General features: G+C 40.4%; 1 protein-coding gene across 2 annotated transcripts in view; it reads right to left on the bottom strand.

The window, feature by feature from the left end:
* Positions 1-62: 62 nt before the first annotated feature.
* The window catches only part of SIMC1 (SUMO interacting motifs containing 1), a 71,549-nt gene continuing 52,395 nt past the window's right edge, over positions 63-19,216 (bottom strand). Inside the window, exons 7-11 of one of the 2 annotated variants that reach the window (XM_059174354.1) lie at positions 18,612-18,710; positions 18,089-18,217; positions 7,931-8,087; positions 7,742-7,826; positions 63-909 (exon numbers count right to left, since the gene is read on the bottom strand). In XM_059174354.1, coding sequence (XP_059030337.1) covers positions 647-909; positions 7,742-7,826; positions 7,931-8,087; positions 18,089-18,217; positions 18,612-18,710 — 733 coding nt within the window. In that variant the 3' untranslated portion in view covers positions 63-646. The remainder of the gene's footprint in view (positions 910-7,741; positions 7,827-7,930; positions 8,088-18,088; positions 18,218-18,611; positions 18,711-19,216) is intronic. The other variant, XM_059174355.1, reaches the window with a different exon arrangement.

Raw genomic sequence — 19,216 nt, 5'->3', positions numbered from 1 at the left:
TTAAGAGTTGTTCTTACGTTCTGCCTACTCACAGCCATAGAACCTAAGCACGGTAAACTTGGTATTTTGAAAAACCATTGCCTTTTTATTGTATCCTTTTAACATCAAATTATTTGTAATACACTCAGTCCTTTTGTTTCTACCCCCCACCCCCATTACATTAGATCTTAATAGACTGGCCACAAAGTCAAATTCATAGGCAATATAACAGCTCTAATAGAAGATGTTTGTGTTTCATCAGGGAGAAATGAGTCTCTCTTTCTCTTCTGAAACAGGTTGTCTGTACCTCAAATGACATACTCTGATGTCCGAATTTGTTCAGCAGAGGAATTCTTTTTTCACATATTGAATGGAAATGTTAAACATATAGTGCATATAGTATTACCTGTTTCAAAAAAAGTATAGATAAATAATTTATGAAAAAATATATACACCTTGTATATTTAAGCCATATCTGAGAATGGGCTAGGATAGAATATCAAAAAAAGATATTTACTAAAGAGTTAGAAAGTCATTATAACCTACAGATAAATAAGACAGGTTTGGTCCTGTAAGATTTTTAACTACTTCAGATACTTCTAGAACTTCCAGGTAGCTGGAGCTAGAGTTCAGGAGGTATTCTTGGTGTTCAGTGCTTCGAAGGACCTCAGGGGTTGCTCCAGTTCTTTGGAGGAGGCTCTGTGTCAGGGTTCAAGTCAGCGGCATAGAAGAGCAGGAGCTTCAACAAGTGCACCTTGTCTTGGAGTTGGGGTGCCAGCGGCTCCCCCAGCATCTGGGTCAGGCGGCCACGGAAGGCCTCGATCTGCCTCTCCACATCCACCGCTGTGATGTCATCCCCTTGTTGGGGCTTGGGCTTAATCCTTTTGATGATTAAGTCTTTCCGATCAATCACTGAACTCCGCAAGTGCTCTGCAAGAGGGGAAAAAGTCAGTGGAATCTTCTGAACTGCTTTTTATTCCTTTACGACTTACGATGAACTCCAATTTTAGCAGGTAGGGTCTAGGCAAAGACTTAACTGGTAGTTACTGGAGTATAAGTCAAAGGCCATTTGAATATCTGTGGTCATTCAATTTCTTAAAAGGTTTCTGTTCTTGGTTCTCTCTGGTCCTCAAGTTTTACACATTAAAATTGTACAAATTAAAACTCTTAGTTTTTTCCCTTTTTCGACTTAAGCAATGAACCTAGATTAAACAATACAACTATACTTCAATTTAATATAACCACTTGAAAAAGACCCATGTGAGTTTTTAATATCTTCTGGGAGACTGATTCTGAGTATAAGAAGAATTGCAAAGAAATATTGAATTAGCTTTTTAGTTTACTGTAGTGTTGGTCTCTCATAAAACATACACAAAATTGTTTCAAACAGAATTACTACAATATGTGTATGTTGTATGAGAGACCAAGTAAATATATCCATGTTTAAAATAGGGGTTCTTGCTGTGGGAGAAGAGTGATTCAGTTATGGAATAGGAGGAGAGGAAGAATTCTGAGGGAGTGGAAATTGAGGTATTGTTATGAACACCTAGTTCTTTAAAAATTATGTAATTTACTAGCTCTGTTGTCAGAGGGCCTAGAAGCAGGAACCCCAGTAGTAATCAGCATACTTAGCACCCAGATCTTGATTTCTAAAATGCTCTTCCTCACTCCCTACTAAGAGAAACCAGAATTTTTTGGGAGAAAAGGGTGATTCTAGGACCACGAAAAGGAAATTATAAGGTGGACCTGGAACATCTTTTATAAGAAAGTAGGAATGCTTAAAAACAAGGTGGGAGGAAAGCAAACACACACACACACACGGGAATACGTCAAAAGGATAAAGAAGCCAGCACGATCATGGTTGGCTATGTTTGGGGCATGATCATAAAAAATAACGACAAATACGGATTAAACACATTAAATTCTAAAAAGTGCCGAGTCCATAACAAATAAAAAAGGAGGGGAGGAAGAAGGGAAAGTGGACTTCAGCCATTCTGCTCCAGTTGGCAAGGCCTTGGATTTAATGCTTCGGTAGGCATGAGAGGTCTTAACATCAGAGGCTGTTGGTAAACTGTGTGAAGTGATTTATGTAAAGGGTTTAGCACAATGCTTTATACAAGATGTTCTGGCTCATAGTATTACTGTTAGGTTCCTGGATCAGGTTACCATGGATAACTATTATTATTACCATTTTAAAATTAGGCTATTTATTTATTTATTTTATTTTTAGCAGGGGAGAGGGAGAGGGGCAGAGGGAGAGGAAGAGACAGACTCTCAAGCAGACTCCATGCTGAGTGTAGAGCCCAGCGAGGTGCATGAGCTCACAGATCTGAGCTCAGGACATGGGCAGAAACGGAGTCAGAAGTTCAACTGACTGAGCCACCCAGGCGCCCCCTAGAGGTAACTATTACTATTTTATCATCATCATCATCATCACTATAGGAATCTCCACAACAGCCACACCCCACTTCTCTGTAGATCTGTATCTTCTTTATCTTTGCTTATCTTCTCTGTAGATCCTTCTTCATTTATGTCCGCATCTGCAATGGTAGAATCTTGGAGACACGTTTCACACTCAGTCACCCAAGGCCTGAGAAACTGATCTTCAAAGTGCTTCTGTCCCATTCACTGCGTTCCCTACTGCACACAACCCACACCCTCACCAACATTATCCACGCCCCACCCCCACACATCTCTGGTCTACCAAACTACTCAGCTTGAGGGCAGAGCAACCTTATGCAAAACCACTTTTTTTTTTTTTTTAAAGATTTTATTTATTTATTTGTCAGAGAGAGAGTGAGTGAGAGCGAGCACAGGTAGACAGAGTGGAAGGAAGAGTCAGAGGGAGAAGCAGGCTCCCTGCGGAGCAAGGAGCCCGATGTGGGACTCGATCCCAGGACGCTGGGATCATGACCTGAGCCGAAGGCAGCTGCTTAACCAACTGAGCCACCCAGGCGTCCCGCAAAACCACTTTGATGGCTTCTCTTCACTCTTGGAATTGAGTTGGCATTTCTTAACATGGCCCAGAAGGCCCTACTACTATTCTAGTTTCATCTTGCTATTTTCTCCTTGCTCTCTACATTCCAATCTTACTACTAGCTTGTTCTATGTTCCTTAGACTCACTAAATAACTTCTAGCCTCAGGGCCCTTAAACATGCCATTTTTAGTTTTTTTGGAAAACTCTGCCCTATGTGTCTGGCTAACACCAGTACTGTTTTTTTGTTTTTAATTTTTAAAAAAAATTTATTTATTTATTTGACAGAGAGATCACAAGTAGGCAGAGAGGCAGGCAGAGAGAGAGGAGGAAGCAGGCTCACGGTGTAGCAGAGAGCCTAACACGGGGTTCCATCCCAGAACCCTGGGATCACGACCTGAGCTGAAGACAGAGGCTTTAACCCGCTGAGCCACCCAGTCACCCCAGTTTGTTTGTTTTAAAGATTTTATATATTTATTTGAGAGAGAGAGCATGAGTGGGGGTGGAGGGGGCAAGGGGGGGTGGAGGGGGCAGGGGAGGGGCAGAGGCAGAGGGAGAAGCAGATGCCCCACTCAGCAGGAAGTCCGTGTGGAACTCCATCCTAGGACCCCGAGATCATGACCTGAGCTGAAGGCAGTGCTTAAATGACTGAGCCACCCAGGCGCCCCACCAGCACTTCTTAGCTCAGCTGAAGTATCACTTCTTCAGAGAGGCCTTTCTTCTTCAGAGCAGGTCCCTCTGAAAATAGATTAGGTGCACTTTTTTGTGCACTTCTCCTTTCCTTCAGAACATTTATTTTAACTGTGATTATATGTTACTTATGTGATTATTTGTTTAGGGTCAATCTCTTCATAGTGAGCTCTGTGAGGGCAGTGGCGTGTTAGTCTTATTCACTGAAGTTTTCCCAATGAGCCAGGCACCCAGAAGGTATTTTGTATCTGTTTCCTTGATGAATATGACTTGACCTGATCTTGCCTGCATCTGCTTTTTTTCTTCTCTCTGGATAGGGCTCCTTGTAGAAAGGCTGTGTGTGTGTCTCTCCTCAAAATGAACTGAGGTCTGACTTCTGTAGGCCATCCTGCCCAAGTTGTCTAGCCAAGTGGAATACAGGAAAAGCAGATGTTTTTCTTCCTTTAAATACTGTATGTTAAAATTCCTAGCATTCATAGTTTCAAAATAAGAGACATTAATAATTCACAAATACCGGGGCACCTGGGTGGCTCAGTGGGTTAAGCCGCTGCCTTCGGCTCGGGTCGTGATCTCGGGGTCCTGGGATCGAGTCCCGCATGGGGCTCTCTGCTCAGCAGGGAGCCCACTTCCTCCTCTCTCTCTCTCTCTGCCTGCCTCTCTGACTACTTGTGATTTCTCTCTGTCAAATAAATAAATAAAATCTTTAAAAAAAAAAAATTTCACAAATACCAGGAAAACTGATGGCATAAAGCAATTTGCAATTTCGCTGAGGCTCACACTTGAGCTGCATGGCTATGGAACTGAGGTGCGGTGGGACTGCTACTCTCAGCCAGAGAATGTGAGCTTACCTGGCAGCCTAGCATCTATGGCTCCACAGGGCTGCTCTGCCTTCTTTGGAAATATTTACAAAGTATGGGATATAGTTTTCCCCATGCAAAAGTAGTTTAACCATATACAGAGAGTTTAGAAAACAGGGAGTTGGAAATTCCTTAGACTCTCACCTTCTAATATCATCCAGTGATTTCATAGAACAGTAATTCCTTCCACTGTGTTTTCACTGCACACAGACTTTGGCAACAGACCTAGGTTTGAATCCTGGCTCTGCACATACTTTTCCCTCAGCCTTTTGTTTCCCCATCTATGAAAAGGGGATGATACCTTCACCAGGTTACTGAATTACATATGCCAGGGTGTGTGAATTTCCCTAGCCTTTCTTCTCTTCCCCCATGCTAAGATGTTCCCCTAAACAAAGGACAAGCTTGGGCTGCCCAGCCTCTTCCCTTCTTCTCCTTCCTGCGGAGCTGGACAACTCAGGCTGACCCAAAATGCCTTCAACGATGTCCTTAGACCACTTGCAGAGGGCAGGGATGACTAAGGAGCCCTCACAGTAAAAAGCCTATTGACAGGGATACTGATATTTTCAGAGTACCATTTAGCTGTCTTCTTTGGAGGACAGTGTTTCCAAACTATTGGCTCCAAATATTTTTTCTCCTTCTTAACTTTTGGTCTCCAAAGAAAGTGGAGAGGATGGTAAGGCTAAAATAGCATTGGAACACACCTATTTATTCTTGGTCAATGTACACTGGTCTACGGCTTTCCTCTCCCTTGTTAGAAGCATAAAAATATTCTGAAATGAAAGTGGGTCCCATGTCCATGTTAAATTACTATTGCCCAAGGACCATCTGTATTCCCTGGGAAGCAAAACAGAAGTAAAACAGGAGTGTTAAAGGTGAACTTTCAGTGAAACCAAGCTGCTTGAATATTAACCTTTCTGTTTGATTTCCAAAAGAACAATTATGTAAACCTTGATGAGGCTAAGTACAACATGGAATTTGCCTCTGGGGCTTTGCTCTGAGAAGTCCGTGTACCTTTCTTTGAGGGTGCTAAAAAATGCACAAACAACACAACCACAAAGGTCATGGCCTTGAAAATGCACTTAAAAAAAATTTTATTTGAGGGAGAGAGAGAGTGAGAGAGAGCATGAAAAGGAGAAGCAGACTCCCCATGGAGCTGGGAGCCCAATGTGGGACTTGATCCTGGAACTCTGGGATCATGACCTGAGCCGAAGGTAGTCACTTAACCAACTGAGCCACCCAAGCGCTCTGAAAATGCACTTTTAAGTTTTAGTTACAAGAGCCTGAAATGTAAAGATCTCGTAGCTTACTCCAGGCTGGGCAAATAGGCAGTCTGAGATTTCACTAACACTGACTGAGTGCTCACTATTTTTTCTCACATCCATTAACAATCAGTCTTGAAAAGTTCTATATTACCATCCCCACTCCACAGAAGAAAATGAGGTTTAGAGACATAAAGTTAGCAGAGTAAGTGGTGGAGTTGGAATTCAAACCCAGACCTTCTGTCTTAAATTCAGTGCTGTATTCTTTTATTTCTCTGCAACAGCTTCCTCAGTTTTAGGCCCAAAAGGGTATAAGGGCCATTGTACCTTCTCCAGTACCATTACTGAGCTAAAATCAACCTCAACATGATGATGGCAAGTAAATATAAAATGTGGGGGCGCCTGGGTGGCTCAGTGGGTTAAAGCCTCTGCCTTCAGCTCCGGTCATGATCCCAGGATCCTGGGATCAATCCCTGCGTTGGGCTCTCTGCTTGGTGGGGAGCCTGCTTCCTCCTCTCTCTCTCTCTGCCTGCCTCTCTGCCTACTTGTGATATCTGTCTGTCAAATAATAAATTAAAAATATATATATATATATATATAATGTGGATTATATAGAAATACATAAATTTACACATAGTTACATATAAATACATACTGACCCTCCTCACTGTTTAAGAAGAAGTTGAACATTGTGCCCTTCTACCTCTCAGTACTTCACTCTGGATTTCCTAAGACTGAGGACAATTATTTTCATAGCCAGGTTTGTTATCAAGAATAGGAAATTTAATATTAATATAATATTATTTAATCTATTTAAATTTCATCAGTCGTCCCAATAACATACTTCATAGCTTCTTTTCCCTGGTTCAGGAGCCCATCCAGGATCATGTTTTGCATTTAGTATTAATGAGCTTTAGTTTCTTTCTAATTTGGAACAGTTTCTTGGTCTGTCTTTGTTTTTAAAGACACTGACATTTTTGAAGAGCACAAACCAATTACTTTCTAGAAGGTGTCTCCTGTGCGAATTTATCTGATGCTTCTTTGTGATTAGATTCAGGTCATGGATTTTTGGCAAGAACACTGCTTAAGTAATGACACGTCCTTCTCAGGACATCGGATTGAGAGGAATGTGTTTTCTCCCCTAAAAAGTTACTATCTTTTCGGGCATGTGGGTGGCTCAGTTGGTTAAGCACCTAACTTGGTTTCAGCCCTGACTCATGGGATCGAGCCCCAGCTTGGGCTCTGTGCTTAGCGGGGAGTCTGCTGGAGATTCTCTCTCTCCTTCCACCTGCTCATGTGTGCTCTCAAGTAAATAAAAAGTATCTGTTAAAAAAAAAGTCACTATTTTTCCTTTTGGAAATAATTATATCAGTAATTGGGAACAAGGGTCTTATTAATCTTTGGCTAATAAAATCATTCTCATTTGAAGCAGCTATTCCATTATTATCCTGGTCAATATTTGCTTCCTGAGTGTTAATTAGTCTAACCCTCTTGGATCCCCCTTGATCACTGGCTCTGCCTGGGACTGGAGCAAAGCCACTTTCACAATCTGTAGAGCATCTTACAACTTCCGCGAGGTGTATGCTTTTTCCCTCCCACTGATTGGCTCTGGGTTTGTATCCTACTGACCGATGTTTATAATGTCCACAGTCACTGAGCAAATGACCCAACAATGACTTCGCAGTGACGGGCCAGGGTAAAATGCTAGGTCTAATCAGGTCATCACAAAGTACTTCTGGTATGATGGCTGCTGCTTGCTGGTACAGCCTAATAATTGCAAGGACCAACATATTATCTGCCACAAAAAAAGTACGTGATTTCTTCTGTTTTATAGCAATGATTCCAAAGAAGTCATTCCTTGCTCCTATAGTTATAACCAAGGAACGATGCTTTCCTTAGGCTAACAAATTAGAATCTCCTGTGTAACTTCAATTCATGACAGTGGCCATTGTGAGACTCCCCTACAATCTTGGCTGCTTACCTCTTAACACGTGCTGATAGCTGGACAGCAGGAACTGCAGGTGCTCAACCAGCTCATCCCATGTCTGCCACTGGGTTTTATCCGACTGCAGAGAAGCGAAAGCATTTGGTGGGGGTGCCTTCTTCAGTTACATGCTCAAGGGTGATGGGGAAGGTGTTCTAGGCCTGCCCGAGGCAGGGAAGCTCGTACCTGACACTTGAGCAGTGATGTGGAATTGTTCAGAAAGTAGAGGGCCTGGGCCAGAGACAAGGGCAGGCGGGTGGGCGTCTCGCAGCTGTGGAGGAATATGATTTCTAACACTTTGCAGCGCAGAAGGTGGCTTTCCATGGTAGTAAAGAACATCTCCCTGAGTGGGGAAGAGAAAGAGGGTTAACCACCACCGCTGCCACTTCAAGGAATACACACCACAGTTCCCTCTGAAAGCTCTAACCTTTGCCCTACACCAGACAGCTAAGAAGGAATATGATAGAGACCTACAAATTCGCAAACCTTGTGAACAGGACAGAGGTGGGTTTGTTCTTGAATTAACAACTGCCAGAAAGAGGGAAGGGTCCTTGATATTTGGAAAAGAAAAGTTTAGGACACATTAAAAAGATTAACTTCATATTAGCAGAGAATTAATACTGGGAATAAATATTTCTAAATGTTTGGCACAGCAAAGAATATGAAGATAAGTAGAAGAAGGCATTTCTCTCAAAAATCTGACTGTTGACCAGAGGCAAAAGGTATGCAGTGTTAACTGAAATAAAGTGCAGGCCCGGGCATGTGGGCTGCCTGTGGTGTTCCAGAGAGACGCACAGGAGAGAGTACATTTGGTCGGGGGACCAGAAGGGGCCTTCTAAGGGAGGAAGAGGCACGGGATGGTGGTGTAGTGGGAAGAGAAAAGGCTCAAGGCAGGAGGCATTTCACCAGAGGGGGAAAAGCCTGGACAAAAAGAAGTAAGTTAAAAAAAATACACAGCTGTGGGCACTGCACCTTCTTAAATTTCAAGTCTAGGACTTGAGAGTCCCAGAGGGAACTCTTGCCCTTGAATTTGTCACTTTAACCAGTGCAGGACTTGACCAGCAAGTGGTGGGCTGAAGTATATTCAGTATATTTTGAACCTCAGAAAGGAAGAGCTACAAAACTGCAGCTGTGCTTCAGGAAGGTTAATCAAGCTCATTGTTCTAGGGTCTTTTAATTATTTTTTTTCTTAAAGTAGGATCCATGCCTGGCACGGAGCTTGAACCCTGACCCCAAGATCAACACCTGAGCTGAGATCCAGAGTCAGTTGCCTAACTGACTGAGCCACCCAGGTGGCTCTCAAGCTCATTGTTCTAACAGCAATGTTAGCTTCCAAAGGAATGTTAGAAATCGTGTATCTCTGGACTGCCCGAAGGTGTAAGCTTACAGGTCTGTTTGTCAGTCCTTGTCAGGTCTACTGGTCATAGCAGTAGTTCCAGGAGCAGACAGCTTGTAAGTACATAAGGAGGTGCAGCGATGAGGAACAGAGCTAGCCCTGATCCAAGAGGTTTTTCTCCTGTAACATCTTGCCCCTTTGTAGTTTTGCAACCTCTGGAAAAATAAGGGATTCTTTGTGCCACTGCCATTTACAAAAATGATAAATCGTAAAGTATCTATTCATTTCTCTTTTCTCCCTTTCCCTTTGCTTTTGCACCAAGCACATATATTATTTGTAGAAAAGCAAAGTTTATAAAGCAAAATGAGTATTTTTAACCTTTCCCTCTTACTATTCAAAAGTTTTGAAAAGTCTAAAATTTTGTGAAAATCCATTTTATTTAATGATGCAAAAACCACTGTATACTTTCTCTGACAAATTTTCTTCTTCTTCTTTTATAAGTAGGCTCCACACCCACTGTGGAGCCCAACACAGGGCTTGAACTCACAACCGCAAGATCAAGACCCAGACTGAGATTTTCAAGATATTCCCCAAATTCTTTTTAAATTTCAATTTCTAGGGGCACATAGGTGCCTCAGTTGGTTAAGCATCCAGCTCTTGGTTTTGGTTCAGGTCATGATCTTGTGGGTTGTGGGATCGAGGCCCACATTGGGCTCCGTGACCAATGAGCAGTCTGCTTGAGAGTCTCTCCCTCTGCCTCTCCCCCTACTTGTGTGCTCTTGCTCTCTCTCTCTCAAATAAATAAATGAAATCTTAAAAAAAAAAAAAAGTCAAATTTCGGGGCACCTGGGTGGCTCAGTGGGTTTAAGTCTCTGCCTTTGGCTCAGGTCATGATCCCAGGGTTCTGGGATAAAGCCCCACATCAGGCTTGCTGCTCAGCGGGGAGCCTGCTTCCCCCCTCCCCCGCCTGCCTCTCTGCCTACTTGTGATCTCTGTCAAATAAATAAAGAAAATCTTTTTTAAAAAAGTCAAATTTCTATTCTGATTTGGCCTATTTCTCTCACAGGACAGTTTTTCTATTCAATAACCTTTTATTTCAAACTGTATTTTCTCTTCTAATTTTATTTCCGGTGTCTGTGTTTGTCTTAGTTTTTGGTTTTTGTTTTTTTTTTAAGAGTTTATTTATTTATTTGAGAGATAGAGATCACAAGTAGGCTGAGAGGCAGGCAGAGAGAGGAGGAAGCAAGCTCCTTGCTGAGCAGAGAGCCCAATGCGGGGCTCGATCCCAGGTCCCTGGGATCATGACCCAAGCAAAGGCAGAAGCTTTAACCCACTGAGCCACCCAGGCACCCCGTTTGTCTTAGTTTTATAATCCACAGGTGGCAAACTCAGAGATATACAAAGGACAAAAAACTAATTTTAGTGCATTGGCCATAGTAGGAAATGGACTTCGAAAATCCATAGCAATTCAAATTTGAGTTTCAAAAACAAGATACAGGGGCGCCTGGGTGGCTCAGTGGGTTAAGCCGCTGCCTTCGGCTCAGGTCATGATCTCAGGGTCCTGGGATCGAGTCCCGCATCGGGCTCTCTGCTCAGCAGGGAGCCTGCTTCCTCCTCTCTCTCTCTCTGCCTGCCTCTCTGCCTACTTGTGATCTATCTCTGTCAAATAAATAAATAAAATCTTTAAAAAAAAAAAAAACAAGATACAGAGGAAGGCCAACATCCAGATTTACAGAATACTTGGCATTGGATTTACCCTCGGGTCATAAACAATTATAAAACTGGAGAAATATATGCAATAATCATTTTCAGGCATTGGACCAGCAGCTTTAAAGTACTGTTGTTCTTAAAAGGGAAACAAAAGTGGCAAACCCCACATTTATCCCAGATTTCTTAAGGGGGGTACTTTCTAAGGTGGAGGAAAGTGTGGATCCCAAACACAAAGCAGTGGGCTTGCTGGGCAGAGCAAAAAGAGACTGATGGTCAAGACAGCTGAGGCTGGAATTAGTGGAGGAGTTGCTAGAGAAGAGTGTATAAAGGGGCCCTTGGCACACGTGCAGGAGGAAGCTCAAAAACCTGAGAGAGAACAGCAACTGGAAGGCTGGGAGCCGAGAGGAGATTCTGGAGATCTTCCAGTGCGAAGAGACACTGGGGTTTTAGTGAGCCACTGAACACCTCGGGCCTCCAGTTGAGGCCCCAAAAGGACTAGGCCTCAAGACTCAAGCCCTTTAATAAGGGCTGCTTTAGAAGCACTCTTACAAATCCTAGAAACAAGCCTCAACAGGAGAAAACTAATCTGCCAACAAACTGATCGCCTGCCAGAATAAAACTCAACACTCTAAAAGAACAGGCAGCAAATTTCAGACCCTCAACAACAAAGTATTTATAATGTCTGACTTTAAAAAAAAAATAAGTAGAGGGAAAAAGCAGGAAAATATGACCCATAACCAGGAGGAAAATGTCCAGAGAAACAAACAAACAATATCCAGAGATGTTGGAATTAGTAGACAAGGCCTTTAGAACAGCTATTATAGGGGTGCCTGGGTGGCTCAGTGGGTTAAAGCCTCTGCCTTTGGCTCGGGTCATGATCCCAGGATCCTGGGATCGAGCCCCGCATCGGGCTCTCTGCTCTGCGGGGAGCCTGCTTCCTCCCCTCTCTCTCTCTGCCTACTTGTGATCTCTCTCTCAAATAAATAAAATCTTAAAAAAAAAAAAACAGCTATTATAAATATGTTTAAGATTAACCAACCAACCAACAGACCAAGACGTATATAATGAGTGACTAAATGAGGACTATCAGCAGAAAGAAACAGAAACTATAAAAATGAACCAACTGGAAACTCCAGATCCGAAAAATACAATATCTGACATGGGGGAAAAAAAAAAAAAAGACCATTGGATAGGCTTAACAGCAAATTAGGCACTGTGAAATAAAAGGTCAGGAATCCCGAAGTCTATTCAAACTGAAAGAGAGAAAAAAATCAAGACAAAACAAAGCAAAACAACAATAGAAATCATCAGAACCTTAGTGATCTGTGGAACAGTGTCAAGCAACCCAACATACATGTACTTGAATCCCTGGAATAAGGTAAGAGTTTGGGGCAAAAAAACCATGGCAAAAATGTTTCACAATTTGGTGAAAAATATCAAGTCACAGATTTAAGAAACTCAATAAATCCCAACCAGAATAAATGTAAAGAAACTACATGTAGGTATCATAATCAAATTGTTGAAAATCAAAAATAGAGCAGCCAGAGAAAAAAGACGCATGACATATGGGGAAACAACAGCAAGATATTCTAATAACTTCTCATTAGCAAGCCAGGAGGAGATGGAACATCTTTAAAATAAATAAAGAGGGATGCCTGGATGGCTCAGCTGGGTAAGCGTACGCCTTTGGCTCAGGTCACGATTCCAGGATCTCGGGATCAAGTCCTGCATCAGCCTCCTTGCTCAGTGCGAAGACTGCTTCTCCCTCTGCCCCTTCATACTTTTCACCAAATGCTTATCACATCTTCTCTATCCTCTTTGTCTTTCAGCTGTTTTCTCTGAACTACCTGAGAGTAAGTTGTAGACATGATGCCCATTCACCCTTAAATACGTCAGTGTATAATTCTGAAAAACAAGGACATTCTCTTAGATAACCAGATACAATGATCAAAAATCAGGAAATTAACTTTACTACAATTCACTACTATTTTATTATCCACAGATTTTAAGCAGATTGTTTTCATTGTCCGCATGATACTATTTATAGCAAAAGAAAATCGCAGATTACACATTGCATTCAGTTGTCCGCTTTTGTAAAAATCCTTTGATCTGGGACAGTTCTTCAATTTTACTTTGTCTTTCATGACGGTGACATTTTTAAAAAGTGCAGTTCGGTGTTTTCATACAGTATTTCTCATTTGGGATTTGTCTGATATTACTCCACAATTAGACTGAGGTTATACGTTTTGGGGGAAGGGTACTGCAAGAACTATATTTTGTTTTTCTCAGTGCATCATATTAAAAGGCATGTGATGCCAACTTGTCACATTGTTGGTGTTAACTTTGAACACTTAGTGACGAAGGTAGTGCCTTCACCATAAATTAATTACTGTTCCTATTATAATTAATGAGTATCTCAATATTAGGGAATAATAGGAACAATACTGTTCCTATTATAATTAATGAGTATCTCAATACTCATTATGAAAATACCTTGGTACTCCACGAACTTGCACCATTTTAATATCCATTCACACCTGAATGAACTATCATGATGGTTATCAAATGACATTTTTTCTGAACTCATGATTTCTTCTTACATTTATTAGTTGGCTTTCAACTATAAGGAAGAGCGTCCCTTCTCTTCCTTCCTACTTGTATTAGAACCGTAGTTTCTTATTTTATTTAATAGTTTACAGTCTTTTATTGTCAATATTTATTTTGACACTCAAATTATCCCAGATTTGGTCAGCAGAAGCCCTTTAACTTGACATGTTCTGAACATTCTTTGAACATTTCCTTACTTTCTTAGCATGAGATGTTCCGGGTTCATCTTGTACTTTTCCCTACCTCACCTGGGCAAATATCCTTTTCTTCAAGGGAACTCTGGTTCCTTTTAGTGTAAAGTGGTATTTAGAAACAAATTCTGGGTACAAGGTGACCTACAAGGTGTAATTATTTCTGTACTCTCTCAATGGGTAGTAGTAGGAACAAGACGTATGAATACATAAATTCCTTTATTTACCTATATTTATTAGAAACCCCAAGTTCATGTTGGTATCTCCAATTCCAATCCAGCACCACAGGGTTCCTTCTATCCTTCCCCCTTTTCATATGCGTAATTCTCTTCTCTGACAGTGAGAAACCTGGTTCTCATTATCCACAATATATTTGTTTAATCCTAGAATACACATAAGGTAGTTTTTGAATTCATACCTCTGTGAAAAAGAAATCCACTAACTAGAGTTCAGTATTTATTTACAGTTCATTTTCTCTTTAGCCTGAGAATACTTAGTCCAAATACTGTGTTTTAAGTTAGTTGGACAGGTTAGTGGTTGCCAGGAATTGCGGAAGATGGATGATGTGGCCATAAAAGGAAAAGGTTCCCTGTGGTGATGGAACAGTTCTGTATATCTGGATTATGCTGGTAGTTACATGCATCTACACGTGCGATCACACTGCACACAGATGAGTGCATATAAAATGGGTGAAATCGGTATATGTTCTATGGATTCTACCAATGTTAATTTCCTGTTGGTGATACTGTACCATAGTAATGTATGATGGAATCACTGGGAGAAAACAGGGTGAAGGTACATAGGGTTTCCCTGAATTAGTTTTTGCAGCTTCCTGTGAATCCATAATTATTTAAAAATAAAAACTGAAAAAAAAGTTACTTGGGCTTGTTCTCCCTCATACCCCTTCCCTTACCCCAGTTATGTTATTTATTAAAGCACAGGTTAATTTTGCATCTGTAGTAAATGTTAGGCCCTCCCTTGATAGATCTTTCAACTCCCTTGTTGATTTATTTTCCTTTTTTGAGACTATAAACACTTACATGGTTCCCAAATTCTAAAAGTTATAATTATACAAAGAAGTACACTTGGAAGTATTATGCCATCATTAGCACCATCACCACTTTGGCCCAGTACCTTTTTTCCTTTCCAGCCCATTCCCACGTAACCCCTGTATGTAGGCAATTTGAATAGTCTGCCATTTATCTAAACTTTGTTTCTTTTCTCACAGCTGATCATAATTAGGTACATGTTTAAATTCTCCTTTCATACAAAAAGATACTCGTATTGACTATACATATTCTTTTGTATTTTGCTTTTTTGACTTAACAATATGTTTTGGAATCAGCTCAGAAATTTTGCTCCTATTAAAAAACATTTCTTTTTTCTACAGCTGTGCAATACTCCATTGTGCAGATGTACTATAGATATTCAACTGCCCTATGGATGGGCATTTGGGTAGTTTCTAGTATTTTACAATTACAAATAATGCTGTAGTGAATATCCTACATATTGTATTCTCATACTGTTAGAAGGGTGTCTTCAGGGCAAATTCCTAGAAATGAGATTGCTGGGTCAAGAGGTAAATGTACATTTAATTTTCCTGATAGGTTTGTACCATTTTGCATTCCTATCAGCAATGTGTATCTGCTTTCTTAAAACCTCTCTGATGGAATGTATTTATTGTTCTTCAAAATTCTTAAACTATTTGGATAGGTGAGAAATGGCATCTCACTATAGTTTTAGTTTATATTTCTTTAAAGATGGATGAAGTTGAGCATTATAAGAAAAGGACATAATAGGGGTGCCTGGGTGGCTCAGTGGGTTAAAGCCTCTGCCTTCGGCTCAGGTCATGATCCCAGGGTCCTGGGATCGAGCCCCATATCAGGCTCTCTGCTTGGGGGGAGCCTGCTTCCGCCTCTCTCTCTCTCTCTGCCTGCCTCTCAGCCTACTTGTGATCTCTGTCTGTCAAATAAATAAATAAAATCTTTTAAAAAAAAGAAAAAAAAAAAGAAAAGGACATAATAGATATCTCTATAAACACAGATATAAAAGTTCTTAACAAAATATTAGTAAATGGAATCTGTCAATACACAAAAAGGATAACATATCACAATGAAGTATAATTTCTTTATTCCAGGAAAGGAAAATTTAGGAAATTAATCAGTGTAATTAATCACATCAATGGAATAAAGAAGAAAAATTATGATTACCTCAATAGGTGCAGAAAATAATGTATTACACAAATTTCAATACCTATTCTTCATAAAAACACTCCACTCAGTAAACTAGAAACAGAAGGAAGCTTCCTCAATCCGACAGAGGACCCCTCTGAAATGTCAACAGCTAACATTATACTTACTGGTCAAAGACTGAATGTTTCCCCCCTAAGAGCAGGAATAAGGCAAGGATGTCTGCTCTTACCACTTCTTCAACATTCTATTGGATCACTTGTCCATATAATAAGGCAGGAAAAAAACACAAAAGGCATATAGATTGGAAAGGAAGATGTTAAACTGTTTTTATTTGCAGACAGTATGATTGTGTATGTAGAAAATCCCAAGAAACCCACAAAAAAATTCCTAGAAGATATAATAAGTGAACTTGGCAAGGCTTCAGGGCTTCCATGTACTATCAATAAACCACTGGAAAATGATAGGTCACATGGGTTATGCATTTGTCAAAATCCATGGAATACTTATGTAAATTAGTTATATGATTTAATTGTACGTACATTTACCTAAACTTAATAAAATTTTAAATAAACCAAGGCAAAGGGTATATAAAGTATATTCTAGTATAATTTGGGTGCTTGCCAATTTGTCCTGAGTTTTCTATTTATTTATTCATTTTTAAAAGATTTTATTTATTTATTTGACAGAGATCACAAATAGGCAGAGAGGCAGGCAGAGAGAGAGAGGAAGGGAAGCAGGCTCCCTGCTGAGCAGAGAGCCCAACACAGGGCTCGATCCCAGGATCCCGAGACCATGACCTGAGCCAAGGCAGAGGCTTAACCAACAGAGCCACCCAGGCACCCTACCCTCTCTGAGTTTTAAAATAAGGTCAGGCTTTATTTAAATTATTTTTGTCAATGTTAAGTCTAAATGTGTCTATAGTTACCCATTCCTTAGATTTCCTGTCTTTCCTAAGAATCTGGGTTTGAATGAACGGTATGGGATTTGGACCCAAATGAAATATTCATGACAAAGTGACAGAGCAAGCATGACATTTATGTACACTTCTTTTGGTCTGACTGCTATAGCATATTTCTTCTTTGAACACTGAATTTGGGATTAAAAAGTCCTGGCTTTAAATTTGGATTATGAATCTAATTAGCTATGCAAACTTGGATTAATTGTATCACAACTTTGAGTATTTTTCTCATTTGTTCAATAGGAATAGCATCATAGTTTCATGAAAATATGAGAGTTAATGTGACAATGACAGCCACACAGCAGAGACCCAATAAATGTTTTTCTTAATCTTAGTGGGGGTATTTTCATTAAATCTCTATTACGGTACTACATAATTTGACATTTTCTTCTACTAGAGGAACCTGAACTATGTAATAGTCTTAATAGTCTTGGCTGCCAACTGCGAGTTTAGGGGATGGGCGTGAGAAGTCTAACATAGAGCTGACGGTGATAACTTCCCTGAGGATCACTATTGTACAGTGGCTTTCTTATAGTTATTCCTGTGCTAGCAACTATTCATGAATTCATATTCATTTATTTTCCTCTCTAGATTCTAAAATTACTGGTTAAAAGAAGGAATCATTGGTTAGAACTCTGCTTCTTTATCTCCTAAGGGAATACTTTACTAATTCACTGGTAGAGAAATGGGTTCCTTCTTCTTAAGCTCCATCTGCTTTCTTTCTTGGCTCACCACTTCTTCCCCTAATATGGGACATGCCTATTTCATTCACCCATCAAGACTTTAATGAACATTTATATCAGGCTCTGTAGTTGTGGATCAAGAAATAGATGAAACTTACGGGATGATAAAGTTTTTAGCCAAATGAATAAAGTAAGAAATTGTAGGCTCCAGTTATGGTATCTAGCCTGTTTCAAGAAATTATACCTTGGTTGCCAGTAATTTGTTGAGAACCTCTTTTTTTCAAAAGCTTAAAGAGACAGAAACTATCTCTCCACCTCTTTTTTTCCCCAATTTAACTACTGTTTGGAATTTTCTTTTGAAATTCTGTTCCCAGGGGCACCTGAGTGGTGCAGTCAGTTGGCATCTGACTCTTGGTTTCAGCTTGGGTTGTGATCTCGGGATCGTGGCATCAATCCTTCAGTTGGGCTCTGCGCTTAAGGCAGAGTCTGAAACTCCCTCTCCTTCTGCCCCTACCCACCACCCTGCTCACTCTCTCTCTAGAATAAGTAAGTAAATCTTAAAAAGAAAGAAAGAAAGAAAGAAAGAAAAAGAAAGAAAGAAAGAAGGAAAGAATTTCTGTTCCCAGAACTGTTCTGTTCCCAAAACAGAAACAAAACTAAGACTCACCTCTGACTCCTTTCAGGAATGTCCAGCACAAACCCAAACATCATCTCGGCAATTTTATTGGAGCTGCACGTGGGGGTCCTGTCCACCTCTACAGCTATGGACAGCATCCTCTGCAGCTGACACACAATCCTGTGTCCAGAACACAGAACACAAGTGAGTGGGAGAATCTGGCAGGAGCCACCTGGCCAGCTGGGAGGTCCCCACCCCTGTACTAAATGATCTTGTGAAGCACAAACTAGGTCACAAAGAACTACTCAAGCCATCAGCGTGCTTTTATTTAGCATTTTCACCTACCTGAATCCCTCTTGTCAGATCATACTATCTGAACCTCTCAGAACCTGTGGTTGAGCTGGAAAAGCAAGCTACTTTTAAATTCAAAAACAGAAACATCTGATCTTAAGGACCTAGAGAACTTTAAGGATCATCTAGTCTATAACTTTTCTATTTTCCAGATGAAAAAACTGGTCCAGAATGACTATTAGTTATTCAAATTTCTTTGATACAGAAGAAAATACATATTTACCATATGGTTTTCCTGTCACTGGTTCCTTTACAATTATCTTTTACTAAGTTCAGTCTCAGAGCTTCAACTGGTGGACTGTGACCCTCTCTCTCATCAGACCTAAATATGGGAGAAAGCCAGGCTGATGTAGCAGAAAGAATCTAGGCTACCCCTCAGAAAGGTGGGCCTGGCCTGAAGTCAGCCTTTTTAAACATGCATTATTATCTGTGACAAAAGAAAGGGCTCTGTTTTCAGAAAAACTGCAGTCAATAATACAATAGGTGGCCCAGGGGCTTTGGCATCAGATTCTGGCTCTGCAATGACAAGCTGGTCAGCTTTTGACAAATTACTAAACTGCTCTGAGCCCAAGTCTTCTCCTCTCTAAAAAAGGGAGAATAATATCACCTATTCCATAAAGTTGTGAGCGCTATGTGAGATACTGGCAGATATGCACTCATTAATAGTAAATGGTAGTGTCTATTGTTGTTAACATCATGATAAATTGACTTATAGAGGGCCTTATTTTTTCTAGTAATATTTACTTACAATAAATAAAAATATTAATTTATATTATAATAAAATAATTTAGATTATAATAAAGATTTTTCTCCCATTGAAGGAACAGT

The sequence above is a fragment of the Mustela lutreola genome, chromosome 5 (assembly GCF_030435805.1).
Source record: "Mustela lutreola isolate mMusLut2 chromosome 5, mMusLut2.pri, whole genome shotgun sequence".
NCBI classification, from domain to species: Eukaryota; Metazoa; Chordata; class Mammalia; order Carnivora; family Mustelidae; genus Mustela; species Mustela lutreola.
This window is presented reverse-complemented; position numbering and strand designations above follow the sequence as displayed.